The following is a 27,211-nucleotide window of genomic DNA, read 5'->3' as shown; positions in this document are numbered from 1 at the left end:
CTAACACATGTAATCTCTTCTCTTTTGTGCAGCCTCCGTCGACGGGTTCAAACAATCCTGCTAGCGTGTCACCGGCGGCTGATCACGTCAACCCTTCGCCGTAGTCCGGTCCTTCACCGCTGTCCAGGGGGCCACACCTGCAGTCTCCGTTGCCGCAGTAGGGATGTTGAACTTTGTGATGTTGAACTTGTAATAATAAACTTGTAATGTTGAACTTTGGTGCATTTGTGATGGATTTTCGATGGATTTATTAAATATGCGTGTGCTTGTGATATATAATGCATGTTGATAATATAGATGTGATGATTGATGTATATATATATATATATATATATATATATATATATATATATATATATATATATATATATATATTGTCTGTTACAATGGAATGTAAAAAAAATTGCAATTCTCGGGGTCTTTGCCGAGTGCCATGGGCAAGGAACTCGGCAAAGTTTTTTCAAAAAACTAAAATAAACATTATTTGCCGAGTGCCTCGCCGCGGCACTCGGCAAAGTATTTTTTTAAAAAAAATTCCAGAAATTCTTTGCCAAGTGCCTAAACAGGGACACTCGGCAAAGAAATTATTTAAAAAAAATTAAAAAAACTTTGCCGAGTGCCTCGGCAGGGGCACTCGGCAAAGTAATTTTTTTAAAAAAAATAACAAAAAAACTTTGCCGAGTGCCTAGCAGGGGCACTCGGCAAAGTACTTTTTTTAAAAACATAAAAAAAAACTTTGCCGAGTGCCTGGGCTGGGACACTCGGCAAAGTAATTTTAAAAAAAATAATTTTTTTTGCCGAGTGCCTGGGCTGGGGCACTCGGCAAAGTAATTTTTTTTAAAAAAAGAAATTTTTTTTTTGCCGAGTGCTGGGTCGGGCACTCGGCAAACTAACCGTTAACGGCCGGCGCGCAATGGCCGAAAATATTTTGCCGAGTGCCGCCCCAAGCACTCGACAAAATTGTTTTTTATTTTGCCGAGTGCCCCGATAAAAAACACTCGGCAAGGACCCTTTGTCGAGAAAAATTTTACCGAGCGTACTTTGCCGAGTGTAAAGGGCTCTTTGCCGAGTGTAGAAACACTCGGCAAAGCCGCGGCCTCCAGTAGTGATGATTGAGGAGGAGGAATAGATGGAAAGTTATTTTGGTGAGAGTTGAATAGGGAGCAATGAGTGTCGTTTAGCTCCAAGCTCCCAGCGTAAACGGCGAAGTGACTATTTTCTGATCCCACCAAAATCTGCGTGAATTTTTGTTCTCTGGCTAAACAAGAGTGATTCTCACCAAAAAAAAAACTAAAGCCTGCTCCAAAGAGTATTGCCAAATGATCCCTTATATGCCAAGAGGCTACCAGAGGTGGGTTACATTTGTAGAACTTGTTAGGTTTTCCTATCATTGAGGTTCATAATGCTATTGGTGCCAATCATTGAGCACCAGTGCTCTATATCCACTGTAGCTAAAGATGAATAAATAATAACGATGCATACAAGTAAGTGGATATGTTAAGGTTATGGAAAGGATCTTGTTTTTTTATGTCCTGCATTTATACTAACTAGAACATTTTCTATTGATCTAACTGCAACCTAGTGGGTCATATTTTAGCACATTAAACATATAAGAGGAAGAGAAAGTGATGTGCTATGACATGTGGAGCTCACTATCCTTGATGAACTATAAAGCCTTTAGACACCAAAATTATTGAGAACATATGATTTGCATGCTACTAAAAATTTGAGGAAATGACATCTTGTTTTTAGTCGAGTAGGACTAACATCACGTACCTTCGACAACTCCGCGTCCACGGTCCAGCAGGTTGCGAAGCTGGTGTTGGAGGAGACCGACGAGTGGATCGCTGCTGGGTTCGTGGCGATCGCTGAGTTCTTGGTCGTTTCTTCTATTGTCTAGTGTTTTTGTCGCTCGTCGCACTGTGCTTTTGAGATAATATCCGCTATGCTTGTTTCTGTCCGGTTGCTCGTTTCGGTAAGACTGTGAACTTTCCTATCCTGGCAGCTCGCCGGGATAGTTGCTGTTTGTTTTGTTTACACTTCTTAATGAAATACACGTGAGGTCGTGTTCTAAAAAAAAGATATCTTGTTTTTCACAGTACATGATGAAAAAATAAACTAAAACACTAGGTATATAATTGAGCTATGTCACCTTTTCCACTTAAAACCATATTAAAAACCACTTATTTGTATTGTATTAAATAATTTAGGACATGTTTGGTTACACTCATATCCATCTCAATTCAAGTGTGTTGGAGTGGACCGCAATGAACAAAATTAATTAATTTTTCATCCTAATACATGGGATTGAGATGGATAGGTGTGTAGTCGAACAAAACTTTACGTGGAGAAAAATACTTATTTTAAGGTCGAGAAAGTAAAATACGAATATATCAATAACTAGGTGATGAGAGTCAAATAGTTTTTTAATCGATAACGCTTGGCCACGGCATTCGTCCTCTCCAGATGCAGCTCATCCTCATCCACTCTCTCTCAAAAAAAATATCCACTACGCTTATCCGCTCATCCGCCTGTCTTGGCCACTCCGCCCTACCACGCCCCTTCCCCTACCACGCTAGTCAGCTGTCACACCATGCCCTGCCCCCACCCGCGCCCCGTCCCAGTCACCTGCGTCGTTCGCTCCCTCGCCGTCCGTCCATCCCCCATCGCCTTCGCGCGCGCCGCTAACCCCGCCATGGCCGCTGGGGAGCACATGCCGTGGCACCTCAGGTCTTCCCCGGACGAGCCAAGGGCACCCACGAGCGTGCCCGGTGCTGGTGGTGCTTGTGCTCCATGGCTCGCCGCCGGCTCCCACCCCAACGGCCGGAATCGACCAGCCCCGACCTTCCCCTCTCCTATGTTGCATATATATGTTTCAAGTGTTTCAGACATTTCAGATGTATGTTGCAATTGTTTCATTTTGATGTTGCAAAAGTAGATCGGGGGATGTTTGTACATGTTGCAAGTGGTTCAGAGGCATGTTGCAAGAGTTTGTTCAAAATGTTTTATCTGTTTCCAGACGTATGTTGCAATCGTTTTTTATCTAGATGTTGCATATGTTTCACACATATGTTGCAACAGTATGTTCCAAATGTTTCAATTGTTTCAATCTTATGTTGCAGCAAGCGTTTTCATGTTGCAAGTTGTAGTGTTTTATTTGGATGTTTCATGTGTTTCACACACATGTTGTAAGTGCATGTGCCAAATGTTTGATTTGTTTCCATACGTATATTGCATTCAAATGTTTTTTTTCATGTTTCAAGTGTTTTATGTTGTGCGTCGGGGGTGAGTTGGGGGCCGACGGACAGGGGTGCTTCGGTCGGGGTACACTGGGGGCGTGCTCGTCCTCAGCTGCTCATCCCGACTCCCAAGTGCCGCCCGCGCGGAGAGAGAGGAGGGGGTCAGGGGAAGGACCGGCGGACGTAGAGACGTGACGGAGTACACCGTGGAGCGGGGCGAAGGCGGACGAAAGCGGGGCGAAGGCAGATGGGGTGGGCTGTGTAGTTGTCTGGACGTGTGTGTTCATCGGGGGTGGGCTGTGTAGTTGTCTGGACGTGTGTGTTCATCGGGCCCTACGGGCCCCGTGGGCTAGCCACGTCGTTTAAAAAAAAAAAATCTCAAATCTGAGACAGAAGGGCGCGGCCCAGCTGCCGCAGAAATTGTTGAGTTAGGGCTCACGTCAGAAGTGGGCCGACGGAGTGTACCTTCCCCTTCCTTCGCGGCCCCCAACTTGCCGCAGAATTCCTTGCCGCAGCTACTAGCTTTGGTCGATCCAAAACCCTCGTCGATCTCGTCGCCTACGACCATGGAAGCGCAGACCGACGCCGCCCCCGGCGGCGGCGACGATCTCGCGACCATGCGCGAGCAGTGCCGGACCCTGGAGGAGTCCATCACTACCCGCCGGGAGGCGCAACTCGACCTCATCGGCTCCCTGCAGCACCTCGTCCCCGACCTGGTCCCCACCCTCGACCAATCCCTCCGCCTCATCGCCGCCTTCAACGGCCGCCCCTTCGTCCCCACGCTGTACCCCAACGCCAGCATCCACGTGCAGAACCCCAGCCTCAAGCCCCACCACCGCCGCGCCCTCCCCGACCCGGCCCGCTCCACCCGCCGCAAGACCTCGCCGGGGTCCTCCCCAGCTTCCGCCGCCGCGGGGGGCGCGGGAACCGGTGGTGGCATCGATGCCGTGCGTACCATGGTTGCCGTGTGTCTCCTCGAGCTCGTCCCCTTTGCCGAGATCGATGCCGCTGCGCTCGCGCGCCGCCTGCAGTCCGAAACGTCGTCCGCCAGCGAGGCCGAGCGGGCTGCTCTGGCCGACCTCGCCGCTGAGCTTGGGGGCTCCGCGCCCGCTGCGGTTGCTCTTGCGCTCCGTCGCATCGCGGAAGACAGCGGCAGCTTGCAGATCGAGGAGGCCTTCATTGGGGGCAAGCAGATGACTATGGTCTGGGCCATCGACCGGAGCAAACTCCTCAAAGAGCTACCAGAATCCTCCTCTGTGCTCCAAATCCAACCTCCGACGACTCCACAGGTGGCTCCCACCGATACTGATACTAACAGCGCCATCATACCAAGGCCTCCGCCACTGCAGCAGCCGGATATGTGGGGTCACCCAATGCCACCGATGTTCCCACGTCCCAGGGGCATGGCAATGCCCAGAATGCCGCCAGGGTTGATGCCGCTGCAGCGACCATTCATGGCACCAGGGGCAGTTATCCCAATGGGTGGTGGTCCGGCGCCGAGTTCCACGCAGCTGAAGCTGAGGACAGAGGAGGATGATCTTAAGGACCTTGAACTGCTGCTAAACAAGAAGACATATAGAGAGAAGCAGAATACAAAGACTGGAGAGGAGCTGCTGGATCTCATTCACCGTCCTACAGCTAAGGAGACTGCTGTTGCTGCAAAGGTTTGTTCTTTCTTCACCCTGTGATGTTCTTAACTGAGTTGTTGGAGCCGCCACTAGTAAACTACATGATGGCTTACAGGCTTTGTGTGAAAGACTAGGCAACTTTATTTTCCGGTGTTGGTGCTTCCATTGTCATTACCTGGCTTTTGCTAACTCCCAAAATTGTAGCCTCTGCGTCCGACACATTAAAACTACGATTTACTCTATATTCAGGTTATTGGTAATGCTTTTGACTTTTTGATTATCACATTTTTTTTTATACCTTTGGTTTCTTTCTTTCAGTTTAAAACAAAGGGTGGCTCCCAGCTGAAGGAATATTGTACCAACTTAACTAAAGAAGATTGCCGACGCCAAACAGATTCTTTTGTGGCCTGTGATAAGGTCAGTGTTAATGTTCTTCTTGGTTTCCCTGCTTTGATAATTTCTCTTCTTTTCGAAGAAAAAAAAGCACACACCACTATTAATGCCATCAATTTTATAAGAAATCAGTTTGTCCATTGACATTAAGCGCTTAGCCACAATTTTTATGGCAAAGCTAGAATCTTTACTTAGTTATAGTAATATGCAAAACCATCCTTTACCTTTAGTGGTTCCTCCTAGTTTTTTAAATGAGATCAAACTGGTAAGGATAAAATCTCAGTTCCATTTGTTTCTCGAAGTCAATGCCAGGAGAAATGGGTTATGTATTTTTATCTGCAAATGATTTAGAAACTTGGAAAGACAACTACTGATATTTTGTGGCAAACCTAACTTAAATTATTTTCACACAGCATGTGGCTATATTGCTATAACCTGCAAAAATAAGGTTTTACTTTGTTGAGAAATGTGCCATTTTATTAATATCACACAATATAATTTTCTCAGTTATATTCATATGATTCATTGAATTTTTGTATCCCTCTTACATGGTTTTTAGGTATCACCGTTAATTTTTATGTAATTCTGTTTCACTGTGAGCAGGTCCACTTTCGGCGTATTATAGCTCCACATACTGATACAAACCTAGGAGATTGCTCTTTCCTAGACACATGCCGTCACACAAAGGTGACCATAGTGTTCTTTCTTTTGATATAATGTCTATCATGTATTTGTGTGACTTTTGTATCTTACATATGTTGTACAATGTCCAGACTTGCAAGTATGTATCTTACATATGTTGTACAATGTCCAGACTTGCAAATATGTCCACTACGAGCTTGATCAAACACCAGATGTACCTCAAATGATGGCTGGTGCCCTTGCACCACCTAGGCAGATAAAGCCCCAGAGAGCTGAATATTGTTCAGAAATAGAGCTTGGAGAATCGCAATGGATAAACTGTGACATTCGGAACTTCAGGATGGACATCTTAGGACAATTTGGAGTAATTATGGCTGACCCCCCTTGGGATATTCATATGGAGCTACCATATGGCACAATGGCTGATGATGAAATGAGGACGCTTAATGTTCCAACTTTGCAAACTGATGGTTTGATTTTTTTATGGGTCACTGGTCGTGCCATGGAACTTGGGCGTGAATGGTAAGTTCTCTGTTTTTAAACCTTAATTCTTTTTAGCTTTACTGTAACAACTAACAATATGTTTTCTCCAACAAGATCCCAATGGCTGTTGAAGGGTTTTGATTCCATGCTTCATAAAGTCATATACTTGTTACTTAATGTAGACGATATGTGTGCCATATTGGCAAGATTCGTTACAACTTTTATAAATGTTCCTTTACTCTTTGGTGTGGACTTTATTCCAGCACAATGTCTTTATTTTTTAGTTCCTCTTCTGATCTTTTTCTAGACCAATGTCCTCTAGACTCTGTTAATATCTTTAATCTATTCACTGTCTCTTTTTTTTTTAATCTTCAGTCTGGAGCTCTGGGGTTACAAGCGTGTTGAAGAAATTATCTGGGTGAAGACCAATCAACTTCAACGTATCATTCGAACTGGCCGCACTGGCCATTGGTTGAATCACAGCAAAGAACATTGTCTTGTTGGAATAAAAGGAAACCCTTTAGTGAACAGGAATATAGATACTGATGTTATTGTTGCTGAAGTCCGTGAAACAAGCAGAAAACCTGATGAGGTATTAAATTTTTATTTAGCTACTATATGTTGCTTGCAAAAGCATCGTTTGATGCTTGCATTTCCTCCAACAAAATTGCATATATCCCAAGGCAAAACTGAAAACCTAAGAACAGGATTGATGTTTCAAATCTGTCTTGTGCAGATGTACGCAATGCTAGAACGAATTAGCCCAAGGACAAGGAAGTTGGAACTGTTTGCAAGAATGCATAATACACAAGCTGGGTGTGTACTAGTCCTTGCCTCTCTTCTTGGCTAAGTTTTCTGTCTCATTCTATCCAGATGCATACTATTATATTTCAACTTACCTTTTTTCTCCTGGGCAGATGGCTTTCGCTGGGTAACCAATTAAACGGAGTAAGGCTTGTTGATGAAGGGTTGAGAGCAAGGTACAAGGCTGCTTACCCCGATGTTGAGGTCTCACCACCATCACCTCCCAGGACAAGCGCACCAATGGATGTTGACCAAAGTAGTTCACAGAAGGCTGCTGCGCCAGATGGTGGCGAGAGGCCTGTCTGATGCTAGCAAACTTACTTGCAAGTCCCGTGTCAGGACCCACAACTGATCATACAGTTTTCATCACTGTTAGTGTTACCCCTGTTGTAAAATTAGGCAGCTCAGTTGTATTTGGTTACCGAGGATTTGTTTCATAAGTATATCATGTGAAAGAAAATTGCACTGTAACAGCCCCAGCAAATACTCCCACCAATGTAATCAGGGCCCATCTTGTCTTGTTTTCCAAATTCCAAATGCATGTGTATGTCCAAAAAATGAAAGGAAATCTGCTTCTCTTTTCTGAGGGCAATAATTTTATTCCTTGTTGGGAAATTGGTTAATGTGGTGCATGCATTGGTCCTGCTGAATTTGGAAAAGCAGCTAGGTGGTGGATTGTGGATACATTGTGGAAAGGAAGCTTGAACCTCAACTGTGGATACAGATGACGGTGCAAACACCTGGATTTTGGGTGGGTTTGATTGCTGTTTGTGGATGTTAATGCTAGCTTGTAATGCCTCACAAGTCACAACTCCCTCAGTCCTGAATTACAAGTCATTCTAACTTTCTTGGAGAGTCAAAGCATCTCAAGTTTGATCAAATCTATATAATAAAATATTAACACTTATGATATAAAATAAGTATCATTAGATTCTTAATTAATTATATTCTTATAGTATACCTATTTGATGTCATAAATTTTTATAATTCTCTCTACTACTTTGGTCAATGACATAATTTAGAACTGAGGGAGTATTTTGGATTGTTTATCACTTTTTTGACATGTTTGAAGCTCATTTGTAGAGTATGGAAATCCATAATGATTCATATAATTTAAATAAAACATCATTCATATAAACTTGAGGTTGTGTCCATACAAATATTATTCTTCTACAAAGAACATATCACCTCATACCAAAGTATAGACAAGGTTACCATGGAACACATTCATTTCTCCCTCTTCATCTGTCAATTCACAATTGGGGCCACTCCCTCGAGATGAAGATGCTTCAAATATTAGCATGTACTTCATCCGTTATAAATTATAAGTCGCTTTGACTTTTTTGGTACATCCATTTTTCTATGTACCTTTATATAATATATGTCTAAATGCATAGCAAAAATGATGTATCAAAAAGGTCAAAGCGACTTATAATTTGAAACGGAGGGAATAGTTTTCATTTTGATCACACACAAAGGAGCTTGATCCTTGATCACTAACAGCACTCTCCCGAATGAAGTCAACCATGCATGCCAGTATTATTCTTGATTGACTTCACTAGGATAATTTAGTAGTTCAATAAAATTCTCCACTTCATTTTCAAAATACCAAATACGCTCAATTAAATATTGTTAAGAGATTAATGAAGATGGTTGAATATCTCACTTGTCGCACACCAAACAAGTGATCAATAACATTGTGAAACTCAAACAAATGGTACTTTCATCTCTTTGTCTATAGGGTGCAGCTAGAAACCCGACCCACTCAAGTAGGATAGCTTGAGTCCACAAGATAGAACTTAATTAAAAACAAAATGCTGTGAGAAATAGCCAATAGGATTAAAAAAAATTGAAACTTAACAAAGTAAGATGGTATAAGGCAATTATGTGACGGTACCACGCGGAGGAAATAATAACTTATATTCATATGTAAAGCTTGTGTTCGCTTCTACTTGCAGCATTGCAGTTGTTGTTGCTACAGTGGTTAGCGGAGGAAATTGCAGCTGCAGCTGCAGTAGGTACAACAACAAGTTACGAACACTCGTAGCAATTGAAAGTCATCGCACAATAACCAAAGTGAACCATAGGTCACTTATACCCAACACATTTTAGGTGAAATATTCATGACATCGAGATGCTTATAAGTTCCTTCTATTACTGAGTATTACTGAAACATGGTGTAAACAAGCATCTTGAAGTCTTTGGATACATCCCCCTCGTCGTTCATGGAGGTGAGGAATCCTATTTTTTTTAATTTGACCCCCTTTTTTTTTGAAGAAAATTCACGTTTAGACTCCTGGGCGATGTAAACTCAACTTTGGACCCTGGGGGTCAGCGTTGTGATTCACGGCATCGAGGTAACACGTCTCGGCGCCACGATTCACGGCGCCGAGGTGCGTGGCCCTTATTTGCGTGGAAGCCGATCTGGCGCTTACGTGGCAAATACCTCGGCGACATAGATCACGGCGCCGAGCACGGCGCCACACATCATGGCGCTGAGCCTGGATTCAAAACCCACGGCCAACTCTCTCTATCCGAGGCTTGTTCCATTTGTTACTCCTCCCTCTCGGGTTCTTCCTCTCCCAAACCCGCCCAATCTCTTGAATCGACTAATTGCACCTTGAAAACTTTAATTTGATCCATAGATCTTTAAGGGCAAGGTATCTTGTCTTCCCTCTCCATTTTTTACGCATTGATTTGGTGTATATTAAGTCTATTTTGTTACCCTAGGTACGTCATTACTTAGGGTTTTAAGCAATTATTAATTTTTTGTATTATGCAACCGTAGGATGTCAAGGCGTGGTAAATCTAGTAAACCAAGGTAACCTCTGTCCATCTTGTTGTATTACGGGTTTAGGGTTTAATGTTCATTCATTTCAGTAATTAGAACGAAATTGGTTCAATTGTAGTTATGGCCGGATGATCGAAAATGCCTTTGACCCTTTGTCTCTGCCTAGTGGTGTTCCAGTGCATATGTGCTTTTGCGGTGATCGTTATAAGGTAGCCAAGTCCGATGAGGAGGACACGTATAGGCAGAGGTATTGGATGTGTGCCAATTTTGCGTTTGAACCTACACTTCGTCAGCGCCGCATTAACAAGATGGTGAGAAATTAATTTTGTGTAATAATTATTTTGTGTCATATGAAATCATGCATGATTTATTTTGTGTGTAACATTTGCATGTATTGCAGACCCTCCACCGCTCTGTGATTTTGAGCAGTGGATCGACACTGAGATCAAGCAGAAAGACAAGAAGTGGATGCTGAAACTGTTGTAGTGGAAGACAGAGGACAAGGAGACGATGGAGAAGAGACGTAGAGAGGAGGTTGTAGAAAAGGAGCACAAGGAAGAGGAGGAAAGGAGGCGTGTTGCAGCATACAGGGAGGAGAGGGAGAAGAAGCATGAGCGTGCGCGTCGAGCGAAAGCGGCGATGGAGGAGAATCCCGATACCCTGAGGAAGATAAAGTGGCCTCGTTGCACTCAGTAGTCTTCATGACTTACTAGTTTTATGGTTTATTCATGAACAATGTCGTCTAGTCCTAGACTTTTGATTATGTTGTCATATACTACACTTTAAGTATGGACGTACTTAGGCTATGTACTGCGTTATTTAGTTTGTCGGGATATACTTCTATTATCATTGTGTTATTTAATGTGCCCTAGTATTGGACCTTTAATTTTGTTTATGTTTTCATTCATTGTGGTCATAATATTCATTTAAATATTGCGGAGGTACTGCAACGAGTTACGTAGTGAAAATAAAAGGTAACGAAGTAGTGCAGTACATAATTGAACACGCACAACACATGAAATGACATGTGAGAACATGTACCAAACAAGGGTACAGAGGTCCTAGACTAAACCTAACATGCCTTAGGTAATTGAAGTAAACAACAAGCACATGAAATGGCATGTGAGAACATGTACCAAACAAGGGTACAGACGTCCAGGACTAAACCTAACATGTCTTAGGTAATTAAAATAAACAACAAACAAATTGTGTTACTCTTAGTAGTGTGGCCACATAGCAAATTATGTTGCACCTTCTCCACAGTATCCTCCTAGTATTGGTGGTGGTGGTGGCAAGGGTGGCGGTGGAGGCCCCTTGTTCTTGTAATTAGGGCAAGTGAAATATGGATCATTGCAGAGTGGCTCCTATGAACCGGCACCATTGTTGTTGTCATTCGCTTCATCATCCTTGTAACCGTTGCTAACTTCCCTTTCTAGTTTGAAGATACAGTCTTGCAGGTAGTAGATGTACTGCTGATGCGAATAAATTAGACATGAACGACCCACCTAGTGAACCCATAGTTTTCTTCGGCCTCAAAAGACCGTAATAAATACATCCTGTAAGTTATAGTACAGAAGAGGAACGTATTGAAGAAAGAAATAGTAATAGCAATTACCCATGCTCACAGACATTTGAAGAAACAATGACCTCCATCTATTCTCCCAGTGAACATCTGCACTAAGTAGTCCTCACCATGCATGCATTTTGGCCAATCTTCTTTCTGGTCATCGTATCCTCTCAGTGGTGCCTCTTTGGTGAAATCGCTTTTGCTCTCAACTGGAAACCTCTCATACAATGCTTCCTCAAAGAAATTAGGACTAAGAGAACCCTCCCACACAATGGGAGTTCCCTTCCTCCCCTCCCCCCCTTTCCTCTCCCTCTGGACAATCCTCCAGACATTCCTACTGCAACAAAAGGAAATATTCATTGGGAAGTAAGTAGCAATGCATCCAACATTGCGTATATATAGAGGTGGAGGCATGTTTAGTTGCCGTTTTAATGTGGTGTAAATGGTCCTGAAAAGCCTACTTAGTATCACTGAAAAGCATATTTCAATGGACACTGAAAAGCCTAGATTCGATTACGGAAAAGCTTATTCAACGGTGACATGATAAATCACTGAAAAGTCTAGATGCTATAGGTGTACTATGTATATGAAGTGATAAATCGCTGCTGTCATCATCCTCCTCATCCTTGTAACTGAAAAGGCTATTTTCATTGTCTGAAAAGCCTAGATTCGTTTACTGTTACCAAAAATCCTAGAATCATCTACAAAGTCTGTGTACAATACGATTGGACTACACACGTTGTAGTGAATTTACATGAACGGTTTATTTCAAAAACAGTGTATGGTGACGTGACATAGTTTAATGCTTTAAATAAATTTTTATTTTTGTGTTATGAGAACTATTTAGTTTTTAGAAAAATGTACCAAAAAATTATATTAACATTTAGTCTGTGTACTACATTTGTGTCTTTTTTAGCTGTGTAGTATAATCAATGATTCACGGAAAAAATTCGCAAGAGTTTCCCTTGTTTTAGGAGCATCCACAGTTATAAATAGATACATCATAATATGATCCAAACATGTAGTCATCCAAATAGCACAACACAAGCACATAGAACATCACAACCAACATAACATGTCTTGCATGTTTCAAATTGTGGTAGAACCAGCTAATCTAATGCCCTCTCAAGGGTACTTGTCTTTCATTAGACATTGAGTACAAAAGCGAGGACACTAAACTATGCAGTTATGTCGATCACACTCTGAGGGAGAACTCGAACCTCTACATTTTTCCATCAGGATCATAAATGAGAGTATAAAGCTTACAACATCTTTTAGCCATTTCTTACATTGCATAATACAATAGCAAAATTAAACATATGACCAGAGTTTTAGTGAAAATAAAAATTCATATACTACATGTTAAGAGCTACATGAGGAACATTTACGTACAAGAATGCTAACAGATTATAAGTTTTCCCTTGCAAACATTTTTATGAAAATTTGAATAAACTCTACGTCCGCAACGTAAGGAAATCCTCGCTGAACCCACCAGGAGGTTTCCCCACACAAAAGTCATCTACCATCCATCGGTCAACTGCAACAGGGGGAATAAAACCCTAAGTACTCGATTGTACTCAGCAAGACTTACCGAACAGGAGGAAAATAAAAGACCCCAAGGATATGCAAGGCTTATTTGGTTTATGGGTTATTTGTATTTGTAGGAAGCATTACTAATAGTGCATCCTTATGTTCAGAGTTTTTAGCAGTTATTTTTAGTTAATTAGCTAATCATTCTATGTAAGCACCTAGGCTACTTTCAAGCATGTGGTAAGCAATCAGAACTATTTTATCACCTTCCATGTTCCAGTTCTTACTACGGTACTAGACCATAGCCAAGTTATATCGTCTCATAGAAATGGCAAATCACAAATCAATGTATCCTAGCTGGGTACCCCAAAACATACGCCTCACTTGTACCCCAGGCACAAACAAGACCAACCTGTTCCACTCCTGTCAATAGGTCTAGGTCCCCATCCAAACTTAGACTCCAAGCCCCCAACACCTGAGACCCGGTCTCAGTATGGTACTTAGACCTCCACCTAATACCCACCCCTAAAAACCGGTTTGGAAAGAGCCGAAACCCATGACAAGAGAGTAACAAGTCTTCTCGCTCCCATAAGCAAGTATGTGCTCAGGATAATAAGTCCGTGACTTGACTACCATCCACAGCAATGGACGGTCCTCAATCGACATAGGTAGGACAAATGCAACCAGAGCCTCGCTCGGTTGCCTAACCAAGTCCAAATCCAAACCTAAAGTATGGTCTCGCCCGGTCTCCAATTATTATCCATATATATTCCATGTGATAGTTATATGATAATAAGAACAATAATATTTTTCCTATCTCTCGCGAGTGATAGGTAATCACTCGACCTCTACTGGAGTCTTATAGCATAGCAATCTATACGATCCTAACATACTAGTATGACTCATAGGATAAGGATATATATGCAAGTAGGTTTCATTCAACTCCTTAGAACTTAATGCTCAACATAAAATAAGTGCAGAATAATGGGGGTTATGTATCGGGGCTTGCCTAGGCAAGATATAACCAAGGATTAGCATTCTATTAGGGTGACACAATCACCGAGGCATGATCTTTTTTGTTTCCCTAGTCAACTCCATGATCCATCGTTGTTCCTATTATGATATACGTGGATGCAACGCAGAAAACTTAATTAACCAACGACAACTGCAACTCTAAAATACGATTACGCTCCACAAGCTAACGAGCTAGCTTTAATGACTAACATACTAGTCTACGTATCCACATCGTCGAGTAAGGCTTTGTGTCTAGAAAAATGCTTGAGTTCTAAAATCCCAAGGTGTTTCGATATTTTATTGATTAAATATATATTTTCAAACTAGGTCTCATTTAGCTATCCTAGCAAACTAATTATTATGGAGCTACAAAAATTACAGTGAGCACCTAATAATATTAGGAATTTATTGTGAAAGTTTCAGAGCCAACACTATCACCAATTTATCACAACAATTCCTACAAGTTTGTATCTTACAATATCAAGCATCTCAAATTAATTAGATAACTCCTAAAAATATTATAAAATTATGTGAACAAAATATACTAGCAGATAGATCATGATTATAGGAACCTAACAAAATTAGTTTCACAATTTTTGGTCAACTACATAAATTTCTATTGAATTTACAAGTTTACCTTAGAAACTAATTAGAAAATGCTTTAGAAAAAGAAAAGGGCAAGCAACAACCCATTCTGGCCCAGCAGCCCAGCGCGGGTCGCGGCCACGTGTGTGTTGCGATGGCCCAGCGCGGCCTAAAGACGGGACGCCCACGCGTGCTTTGCAAAAGAGGGCTTGGGTTTTTGGATAATCATGCAGAGCAACAGAGCACTATTACTACAGACTCACGCTTTGCATTAAAGACCCCAGAATGTGTTGCCTTTGCAACAGGGCGGTCCTTGGTGTACCCACGCGTGGTGGCACGGCACACCGGCAGCAATGGCGGTTATGTCGGGCAACCTAGACCCACTATGATAGTAATAACGCACCGACCAGCATCTACGGCTAAACCCACACGTATGGGTGGAAGTTAGGGACTCAGCGGCGCACTGCCGCAAGCGGCAGCGGCGAGTGGCTAACTACGGTGGTGGCTCGCCTGTTTCAATGAACCTACATACGCTCAATAGAGTAGAGGTGGCGGATAAGCATTAGTGGCTCACCGTGGTGCACGCCCCACTGACGATTGAAGCAGGGGAGCGCTGTGGTGGTCTGGCCACGTGCGCCCACACTGCGCGGTGGCACTCCGAGCTCGGCACTGACGTGTCCACACTCCATCGTCGAGCTTCCTAGCCAAAGTAACACGAGCACCAGATGGAGAAAGTCAAGGCAAACTCAGGGTTACACATAATTGAATTGCTACCAATCCTACTTGCCTTACCTCCCAACCCGCCGATTCGGCGACGCACAAGGCCGGTGGTGGCCAAAAATGCAAAATTGGTCACAGGTAGGCAACGACTAGACTTGGAGGGAATAGGGCGCCTAGCTGACTCCCTCTGCTACCTACTGATGCAAGGAATTGGACTAGGAAGCTTTGAGCTATAGGTTATGAAGGGGAAAGGATAGCGGTGCACCGCTGAAAGGTTCTAATGGCTAGAGGGGGGGTGAATAGCCTATTAAAAATTTCTACAACAACACTTAATAAACTGGTTAGACAATTATGAGGCGAAGCAAGTGTTGCGCTAGCCTACTAAAAAGCAAGCCACCTACCACAATTCTAGTTTATATAGTTTCTATCCACACAATAGCTATGACACTACACTAAGTTAGTGTGCTCTCAAAAGCTAACTAAAGAGCCACACTAACCAAACTAACAAGCTCTCACAACTAGCTACACTAAAGAGCTTGACAACTAGTTTGCGGTAAAGTAAAGAGAGTGAGCAATTTGTTTATATCGCCATGTCGAGGAAGGAGCCAATCAATTACAAGAATGAATACCAATGAAGACTAATCACCTCGGAATCAAATGATGAACACAATGATTTTTTATCGAGGTTCACTTGCTTGCCGGCAAGCTACTCCTCGTTGTGGTGATTCACTCACTTGGAGGTTCACGCGCTAATTGGCATCACACGCCAAACCCTCAATAGGGTGCTGCACAACCAACACAAGATAAGGATCACACAAGCCACAAGCAATTCACTAGAGTACCTTTTGGCTCTCCACCAGGAAAAGGTCAAGAACCCCTCACAATCACCACGATCAGAGCCAGAGACAATCACCAACCTCTGCTCAACGATCCTCACTGCTTCAAGCCGTCTAGGTGGCGGCAACCACCAAGAGTAACAAGCAAATCCCACAGCAAAACACAAACACCAAGTGCCTCTAGATGCAAACACTCAAGCAATGCATTTGGATTCTCTCCCAATCTCACAAAGATGATGAATCAATAATGGAGATGAGTGGGAGGACTTTAGCTAAGCTCACAAGGTTGCTATGTTAATGCAAATGGCTAAGAGTATGAGCTTGAGCTGGCCATGGGGCTTAAATAGAAGCCCCCATGAAATAGAGCCGTTGTACCCCTTCAATGGGCACAACACGGGGTGACCGGATGCTCTAGTCATATCGACCGAACGCTGGACCTCAGCGTCTGGTCATGCGATGCGTGCCACATGTCCCCTCTCTTCAAATGTTGATCGCTCGATCTCAATGGTCAAGTGACGACCGGACGTAGCAGCTCAAAGTGACCGGACGCTGAACCCCAGCGTTCGGTCATTTCCAGTAAGCATCCAGAGATGACTTTTCACGACCGGTCGTGTCTGGTCATGCTCGATTAGACACACCTAGCGTCCGGTCACTCGGTGACTCCTCTATCCACTGCCACGTCAGCAGGACCAGACACACCCTATCAGCATCCAATCACTGAGTGACCCAGCATCCGGTCAGAGACCGACGCTACGCGTCCTCTGCTGCCACTGACTGAATGCGCCAATCCAACCGAGACCAACATCCAGTCACTTACAGTGACCTCCATCTTTTCTGTCAAGGGCACCGGTGGCACCGTTGGACTATCTGCACTCTACGGGCGGACACTCCACTGGTGAAGTTTTTAACCCTTGCTCAAATGTGCCAACCACCAAGTGTATCACCTTGTGCACATGTGTTAGCATATTTTCACAAACATTTTCAAGGGTGTTAGCACTCCACTAGATCCTAAATGCATATGCAATGAGTTAGAGCATCTAGTGGCACTTTGATATCCACATTTCGATACGAGTTTCACCCCTCTTAATAGTACGGCTATCAAACCTAAATGTGATCACACTCTCTAAGTATCTTGATCACCAAAACAAAATAGCTCTTACCATTTATACCTTTGCCTTGAGCTTTTTGTTTTTCTTTTTCTTCTTTTCAAGTCCAAGCACTTGATCAGCACCATGGCATCACCATCATCATGTCATGGTCTTCATTTGCTTCATCACTTGGAATGTGCTACCTATCTCATGATCACTTGATAAACTAGGTTAGCACTTAGAGTTTCATCAATTCACCAAAATCAAACTAGAGCTTTCAATCTTCCCCTTTTTGGTAATTGATGACAACCCTTTCATAAAGATATGAATTAAATTCAATTGAATCTATGTTGCTTGCCCAAGCATATTTACCATGTGTAAAAGAATATGGACAAGTTTTATGAACCCCAAATGGTAGCAATTGCTCCCCCTACATATATGCTAAGAGTTTGGATTGAAGCTTGCACACATGTTTATATAGGAAATATAGGAGACAATGTCTACCAAATGATGCTAAGGTATAAAAGATGGACCTTTGAAGCGTGATACCAATCGGAGTGCACCATTATACCATCCTTAGCACCATGGTTAGCTCGATACCACTTGGAAACACTTAGAAATGAAATCACTAGATAACCTATGCATGCTAGATTTTCATTTCATCATTCAAACCTATAACTAGCATACACCACACAAGCATGGATATTGAAATTTAAAACTTATGCCATGCAAGCAAACATATGAAATGCACATTCAAATCCACCATACAAGTTTATGAGCTTGCTCCCCCTACTTGTGTGCTCGTTAATTGATCCCTTTCCTTTATCATATCTCTCCACCTATGTTAAATTCTCCCTCTTTGTTGTCTTTTCACTATCTTTGTACACTATTTCTCCCCCTTTGTCATCAATGACCACAAAGGCTTAAATTATAGATAGGTTGAGATTATCAATGTCAATCAATGGGGTGAGGATCATTTTCCCAAATTTGGTCCAATCTAGATCATTTGCCAAAGATATTTAACTCGGTTTGATCCAAGGACAAGCTTCTTCACACCTCCAAATAAGGGTTATCTTATACCATATTGAGTTAAACACTTAGAGCTCATTTTCTAGATTAAACACTAGGTTTATAAGCCCATAAACATGTCATATGCTACCACTAGATCAAAATAAGCATAGAAGCAATAGTGGTACCATACAATCATCAAATTCATTTGATTTTTATGAATGAACCTATTAAATGTGAAAGATGTCTAGATACACTAAACATATCCTTAGCAAGGATGTATGCCATGCCAATCAACTTTTACCTTGGATTGCTCGAAGGAGAGTCATGTCATATGAGTGGGGGTGCATCAACACATATTTGAGAAATCCAATATGTTCAACTCATTCCTTAGCTTGCAAAACCTTTTCTCATCCAATGGCTTGGTGAATATATCGGCAAGTTGATCTTCGATGCCTACACTCTCAATGCAAATGTCCCCTTTTTGTTGTTGATCTCTTATGAAATGGTGGCGGACATCAATGTGCTTTGTTCTTGCATGTTGAACCGGATTGTTGGTCAACATGATTGCACTCTCATTGTCACATAGCAATGGCACTTTCTTGAACTTGATTTCAAAGTCACTCAAAGTGGCCTTCATCCAAAATATTTGTGCACAACTACTACCGGCGGATATGTATTCAGCTTCGGTGATTGATAATACAACACTATTTTACTTCTTTGATGACCATGAAACAAGTGATCTTCCTAACAATTAACATGTGCCCGAGGTGCTCTTTCTTTCAACCTTGCATCCCGCATAATTCGAGTCGGAGTAACCAACTAGCTCAAATTTTGCTCCTTTGGGATACCACAAACCAACATTTGGTGTATGCTTCAAGTACCTCAATATTCTCTTTGTAGCCTTCAAATGACTTTCTCTTGGTGAGACTTGAAATCTTGCACACACGCATACACTAAACATGACATCCAGCCTTGATGCGGTCATATAGAGTAGGCTTTCAATCATAGACCGATACAATTTTTGATCCACCATATTTCCACTTGCATCACTATCTAAGTTGCCATTGGTTTCCATTGGTGTGCTAATGGCTTTACTATCACTCATGCCAAACTTCTTGATCATATCCTTGATATACTTGCCTTGACTCACAAATATACCATTCTTCAATTGCTTGATTTGAAGACCAAGGAAGTAACTTAATTCTTCAATCATGGACATCTCAAACTCATTAGCCATCATCTTTCCAAACTCATCATAAAAGTCTTGATTGGTTGATCCAAATATGATGTCATCAACATAGATTTGCAACACAAATAAGTCTTTGCCAATCTTCTTGATGAAAAGAGTGGTGTCAACCTTGCTCATTATGAACCCTTTAGAGAGTAGGAAGTCCCTCAATCTCTCATACCATGCTCTAGGTGCTTATTTCAAGCCATACAATGCCTTCTTCAACTTGTACACATTGTCGGGCTTCTTGTCATCTTCAAAACCAGGAGATTGCTCAACATAAACTTCTTCATTTATGTAACCATTGAGAAATGCACTCTTTACATCCATTTGATAGAGCTTAATATTATGGGCACAAGCATAGGCTAGCAAGATTCTAATTGCTTCCAATCTAGCAACCGAGACATATGTTTCTCCAAAGTCGAGACCTTCAACTTGTGTATAGCCTTGTACTACCAATCTTGCTTTGTTCCTTACTATTATCCCATCTTGATCTTGATTGTTTCTAAAGACCCATTTGGTTCCAATCACATTATGTCCCTTTGGTCTTTCTACTAATTCCCATAACTGATTTCTTGTAAAATTATTCAATTCTTTATGCATAGCATTCACTCAATCAACATCCTTCAATGCTTTATCTATCTTCTTTGATTCAATGGATGACACAAATGAGAAATGCTCACAAAATAAAGCCAAACTTGATCTAGTTTGCACACCTCTTGAAATATCATCAATAATAGTGTCTAATGGATGATCCCTTGCAACATTGGTTGGTTGGAGGATTGGAACTTGATTGCTTGCATTTGCTTGATCATTGGGTTGAGATGATGTACTAGCCACTTGATCTTGTTCATTGTCATGAGAGCCACTTGTACTAACTTGATTTATATCATCTTGCATATTTGAGTTAGAGAGCACTTGCACTTGATCATCTTCATCATTATTCACTTGCCTAGGTCTCAATTCACCAACATCCAAGTTCTTCATGGCATTTGAAAGTTGAATGCCTCTAACATCTTCCAAGTTCTCATTCTCTACTTGTGAACCCTTGGTTTCATCAAATTTAACATCATGAACTTCCTCAAGAGTACCACTATCCAAATTCCAAACTCTATATGCTTTGCTTGTAGTTGAGTATCCAAGTAGGAATCATTCATCACATTTTTTTGTCAAACTTGCCCAATCTTGTGCCTTTCTTCAAGATATAACATTTGCAACTAAAGACCTAAAAATATGCAATGTTGGGCTTTTTACCATTCAAGAGCTCATATGGTGTCTTCTCTTTCAATGGGTGACAATAGAGACGGTTGCTACAATAGCAAGCCGTGTTGATAGCTTTGGCCCAAAATGATTAACTCACATTATACTCACTAAGCATAGACCTTGCCATATCAATGAGTGTTCTATTATTTCTTTTAATAAGGCCATTTGATTGTGGAGTGTACTTGGCCAAGAATTGATGTCTAATTCTAAATTCATCACACAACTCATCAATTCTAGTGTTTTTGAACTCACTACCATTGTCACTTCTAACTCTCTTGATGGTTGTTTCAAACTCATTGTGAATGCCCTTGACAAATGATTTGAATATTACAAACACATCACTTTTGTCCACTAGAAAGAATACCCATGTGTATCTAGTGTAATCATCTACTAACACAAAGCCATATTTGTTACCACCGATGCTAGTGTATTGTGTTGGCCCAAACAAATTTATGTGCAATAACTCAAATGCTTTACTAGTGCTCATCATGCTTTTCTTGGGATGGGTATTTCCAACTTGTTTGCTGGCTTGACAAGAGCTACAAAGCTTATCCTTCTCAAACACAGCATCTTTCAAGCCTCTAACCAAGTCATGCTTAACCAATTTATTCAATTGTTTCATTTCAACATGACCAAGCCTTCTATGCCATAACCAACCCATGCTAGACTTAGTGAACAAGCATGTAGATAATCTAGCTTCACTAGCATTGAAATCAACCAAGTATAGATTCTCATATCTAAAGCCTTTGAAGATCAAATTAGAGCCATCTACACTTATGATCTCTACATCATCTACCCCAAATATGCATTTGAATTCAAGATCACACAATTGAGCCACGGATAGCAAATTAAAGTTCAAGCTCTCTACTAGCAACACATTGGATATGCTCATGTCACTGGATATTGCAATCTTACCAAGCCCTTTGACCTTGCCTTTGCCATTATCACCAAATGTGATACTATCATAACCATCATTACCATTGGTGTTGATTGAGTTGAATATTCTTACATCACCGATCATGTGTTGAGTGCACCCACTATCAAGAACCAAATGCCTTCTCTGGCTTTATAATTGACCTACAAAAGAAGATCAATTCTTTATAGGTACCCAAACTTGTTTGGGTCCTTGAAGGTTAGTTACTAAGCTCTTTGGTACCCAAATGGCTTTCTTCTTTGAGCCCATCCATGATTTACCAATGAACTTAGCCTTTATACCATTTGTACCCTTAGTAAGCACATAGAAAGAATTAATCTTAATTGAGGATACATTATCATTTTTGCTTTTGTTCTTGCATTCATGCTCTACATGACCAACTTGCTTGCAACTAGTGCAAAACCGACCATTGTTCTTCACAAAACTAGTCTTATGAGGAGCAAAGGCCGTCTTGCCTTTCTTGGGGGTATAGCCCAATTCCTCTTTGTAGAGAGAAGCTCTTTGGCTACCCAAGCACATAAGCAAGCGGTCCTCACCACCATAGGCCTTAGCCAAGGTGTGAGTGAGATTATTGACCTCCTTCTTGAGGTTCTCATTCTCAACCATTAGTGAGGCATCACAAGTGAAACCATCACTACTAGATGAGGTAGAAGTGGAAGTACTACAAGAAGGGTTAGTGGGAGCAACAATGATAGGCATAGATAATGATTCATCAATTATATCACAAGTTAAGCTTACATTGCAAGTTTCAACATGCTTCTTTTTATTTTGCTGATCAAGCAAAGTGGAATGAGCCTTTTCAAGCTTTTTGTGAGCCTTGCCAAGCTTCTCATGGGCTTCCTCTAGCCTCTCATGAGATGCATTGAGCTCATCAAAGGCTTGCTTAAGGGCTTTTAGTTCCTTACACAAGCTTTTGCATTTCCTTCTCTAGATGTCAAAGTGTTCTCTAGCATCTTCTAGCATGTCAAATAGTTCATCCTTAGTAGGTTCATCATCATCACTATCACTTTCATTTTCATTTTCATTATCATGTTCCTCATTACTTCCATCATCACAAATTTGTACCTTAGTGGCCTTAACCATGAAGCATGATGGAGTGTCGAAGAGAGATGGCTTCTCATTGATTGCAATGCTTGCAAGTGCCTTCTTCTTGGTGGTCTTGTCATCATCACTATCATCATCGTCACTTGAGGAAGCATCACTATCCCAAGTGACCACATATGAACCACCCTTCTTCTTCTTGAAGGTCATCTTGTCCTTCTTCTCTTTCTTTTCCTTCTTGTCCTTCTTGTTCTTCTTGTTGTCATCATCATTGTCGCTATTGTATGGACATTGAGCAACAAGATGATCTTTGCTTCCACACTTGAAGCACCTTCTTGACTCTTCTTTATTCTTAGATGAAGACTTCTTTCTTCTAGCATGGTAGCCCTTCTTCATCATGAACTTGCCAAATTTCTTTACAAATAGAGCCATCTTCTCATCATCATTATCCCATGAGCCATCATCTTCACTTGATGTTTCTTGTTTTGCCTTGCCCTCAGATGATGTGGCCTTGAATGCCACGCTCTTCTTCTTCTAATCTTTCTTCTCCTTCTTTTCTTCCTTCTCATCATCATCTCTATATGTATCATCGGTCATTATATCTCCTAACACTTGGTTTGGTGTCATGGTGTCCAAACCATTTCTCACTAAAATAGTGACCAATGTGCCAAATCTTGAAGGTAAGCATCTCAAGAACTTGTGGGAGAAATCCTTGTCCTTCACCTCTTCTCCAAGTGCTTTGAGATCATTGACAAGCACTTGAAGCCTATGGAACATCTCTGACACACTCTCATCCTCCTTCATCTTGAAGCTTGCAAACTTCTCTTTAAGAATGTATGCCTTTGCACCCTTCACGGCTTAAGTGCCCTCAAATGATTCTTCCAACTTCTTCCAAGCCTCATGAGCCATCTCAATATTCTTGATTTGCTCAAATGTTCTCTCATCAATTGCATCATGAATGGCACTTAGAGCAATGTCATTGTTTTGGAGAAGCATTTCTTCGGCCACGGTGGGGTTCTCCGGATCACTAATCTCAATTTTGGTTTCTACCACCTTCCACACTTTTCTATTGATTGACTTGCTATGTGTGGTCATTTTTTATTTCCAATACGGATAATTTGTGCTATCAAATTAGGGTGGCTTCTTGGTGTTGTTGATTTGAGCCATTTTTACACCGAAGGTTGTTAAGCCTCAAATCATGGTGACCTCGGCTCCGATACCACTTGAAAGGTCCTAATGGCTAGAGGGGGGTGAATAGCCTATTAAAATTTTCTACAACAACACTTAACAAACCGGTTAGACAATTATGAGGAAAAGCAAGTGTTGCGCTAGCCTACTAAAAAGCAAGCCACCTACCACAATTCTAGTTTATATAGTTTCTATCCACACAATAGCTATGACACTACACCAAGTTAGTGTGCTTTCAAAAGCTAACTAAAGAGACACACTAACCAAACTAACAAGCTCTCACAACTAGCTACACTAAAGAGCTTGACAACTAGTTTGCGGTAAAGTAAAGAGAGTGAGCAATTTGTTTATACCGCCGTGTCGAGAAAGGAGCCAATCAATCACAAGAATGAATACCAATCAAGACCAATCACCTCGGAATCAAATAATGAACACAATGATTTTTTACCGAGGTTCACTTGCTTGCCGGCAAGCTACTCCTCATTGTGGCGATTCACTCACTTGAAGGTTCACGCGCTAATTGGTATCACACGCCAAACCCTCAATAGGGTGTGCACAACCAACACAAGATAAGAATCACACAAGCCGCGAGCAATTCACTAGAGTACTTTTTGGCTCTCCACCGGGGAAAGGTCAAGAACCCCTCACAATCACCATGATCAGAGCCCAAGACAATCACCAACCTCCGCTCAATGATCCTCATTGCTCCAAGCCATCTAGGTGGCGGCAACCACCAAGAGTAACAAGCAAATCCCATAGCAAAATACAAACACCAAGTGCCTCTAGATGCAAACACTCTAGCAATGCACTTGGATTCTCTCCTAATTTCACAAAGATGATGAATCAATGATGGAGATGAGTGGGAGGGCTTTGGCTAAGCTCACAAGGTTGCTATGTCAATGCAAATGGCCAATAGTATAAGCTTGAGCTAGCCATGGGGCTTAAATAGAAGCCCCCATGAAATAGAGCCATTGTACCCCTTCATTGGGCACAACACGAGGTGACCGGATGCTCCAATCATATCGACCGGATGTTGAACCTCAGCGTCCGGTCATGCGATGCGTGCCATGTGTCTCCTCTCTTCAAATGTTGATCGCCCGATCTCAATGGTCAAGTGATGATCGGACACAGCAGCTCAAAGTGACCGGACGCTGAACCCCAGCGTCCGGTCATTTCCAGTAAGCATCCAGAGACGACTTTTCATGACTAGACGCGTCTGGTTAAGCTCGACCGGACACACCCAGCGTCTGGTCACTCGGCGACTCCTCTGTCCACTACCACATCAGTAGGACTGGATGTACCCTGTCAGCGTCCGGTCACTGAGTGACCTAGTGTTTGGTCAAAGACCGATGCTACGTGCCCTCTGCTGCCACTGACCACACACGCCAGTCCAACTGAGACCAGTGTCCGATTACTTACAGTGACCTCCGTCTTTTCTGTCTAGGGTGCTAGTGGCACCGTATGACTGTCCGCACTCTACGAGCATACACTCCGCTGGTGAAGTTCCTAACCCTTGCTCAAATGTGCCAACCACCAAGTGTATCACCTTGTGCACATGTGTTAGCATATTTTCACAAACATATTCAAGGGTGTTAGCACTCCACTAGATCCTAAATGCATATGCAATGAGTTATAGCATCTAGTGGCACTTTGATAACTGTATTTCATTACGAGTTTCACCTCTCTTAATAGTACGGCTATCAAACCTAAATGTGATCACACTCTCTAAGTGTCTTGATCACCAAAACAAAATAGCTCCTACCATTTATACCTTTGCCTGAGCTTTTTGTTTTTCTCTTTCTTCTTTTCAAGTCGAAGCACTTGATCATCACCATGCCATCACCATCATCATGTCATGGTCTTCATTTGCTTCATCACTTGGAATATGCTACCTATCTCATGATCACTTGATAAACTATGTTAGCACTTAGGGTTTCATCAATTTACTAAAACTAAACTAGAGCTTTCAATCGCCATCGCCATGCCATGGGGAACGGCCCTAGCAGAAATGGTCCAGCCACGACTCGATGAGGCATGGCAGCGGGGATATGACCACATGAGCGAGCGATGTGTTGGTTAGCGCTTAGACATAGCCATTGAAGGTGTGCTTGCATGCAGCAGCACGGCATCGCAATGTGACAGGAGGCGGTGTGAGCAGGAGCGAGGTAGGTGAGGTGAGCGGCTGTGAATGCATGCTATAGGGCGGAGCAAGGTGATAGGGAAGGTAGAGTTTAGCCCTATGTGTGACTTGGTAGTACGTGCGCACAATGCGGGGTGGTGGTAGCCAAACCTGGCCTAGCGTGTAGCTGGTCGACCACCAGGGCTGGCTCGCAGGACTCGGCCACGGCGAGGCTAAGGCGTTGCACGGCACCAAGCGACACGTGACAATGGCACGCAGACTGACCAGCGGCAGCCACCGGGCCATGACCCAAGCTCGTCACCGGTAGCACACTCGCACGCGTGGTGACCGCAGCCTCAGGTCAAGAAACTAGGAACAATGCCACGCACGCTTTTTAAAGTGGGCCAAAAACTGCTCATTGATTCGATGAAGGCTCAACCAATTCCATGAACTCAAGGTCAACACTACCAGCTAGCTAGCGAAGCAATCGTCATAACTAGGAAGCAACCAGAGAGGGAGTGAGAGGAATGCCAACATGAGCTCGTCGCGCTGAACGTCAGTTCACGAACAGAGCTCCAACAACACGACTTTGACACGTTTTAACGAAGGGAAAATTTACGAAGGTACTGTGACACCCAACACCACTACCACTTAAGCCATGCTTAAGTACTCGCCTAGAGGCAACCAACAGTACAAGAATATGAAGTCAGTGTTTAAACAATTTTGTTTGAATTTGCATATCAAAACAGCATTGTCTACTATCATTTTCAGACTTTGAAAAGGGCAAGGCCCAGTTAGGACTAACAACTATTTGTGCTTTTGTCCCAATTTTTAATATGTCTAAACCTTATTAATTTCATCCAATAAACATTTTATGCAATAGTCCATACTTTATACTAAACCATAGGAGGAAAACATTTAAGCACCCTTTTAACTATTTTGCTCAATATAATTCACCAAAATAGCATTTTAAACATAAATTTAATTTCTTGCCGATTAAACAAAAAGTTCTAGCTTAAATTTTGGACTCGATGTTTGAGCTCCCAAAAACGCTAGTTAACAATATTCACTTCCCAAAAATTAAAGTTGCACTCTTATCTACACTAT

At 42.2% G+C, this 27,211-nt stretch overlaps 1 protein-coding gene across 1 annotated transcript; it reads left to right on the top strand.

Moving 5' to 3' along the window:
- Window positions 1–3,704: 3,704 nt before the first annotated feature.
- On the top strand, window positions 3,705–7,819 carry LOC136473757 (probable N6-adenosine-methyltransferase MT-A70-like). The gene is made up of 7 exons (XM_066471397.1): window positions 3,705–4,903; window positions 5,186–5,284; window positions 5,864–5,947; window positions 6,075–6,424; window positions 6,761–6,977; window positions 7,122–7,201; window positions 7,303–7,819. The coding sequence occupies exons 1-7, from the start codon at window positions 3,806–3,808 to the stop codon at window positions 7,493–7,495; spliced, it is 2,121 nt and encodes a 706-aa protein (XP_066327494.1). The 5' UTR covers window positions 3,705–3,805; the 3' UTR covers window positions 7,496–7,819.
- Window positions 7,820–27,211: the final 19,392 nt, after the last annotated feature.

The sequence above is a fragment of the Miscanthus floridulus genome, chromosome 8 (assembly GCF_019320115.1).
Source record: "Miscanthus floridulus cultivar M001 chromosome 8, ASM1932011v1, whole genome shotgun sequence".
NCBI classification, from domain to species: domain Eukaryota; kingdom Viridiplantae; phylum Streptophyta; class Magnoliopsida; order Poales; family Poaceae; genus Miscanthus; species Miscanthus floridulus.
This window is presented reverse-complemented; position numbering and strand designations above follow the sequence as displayed.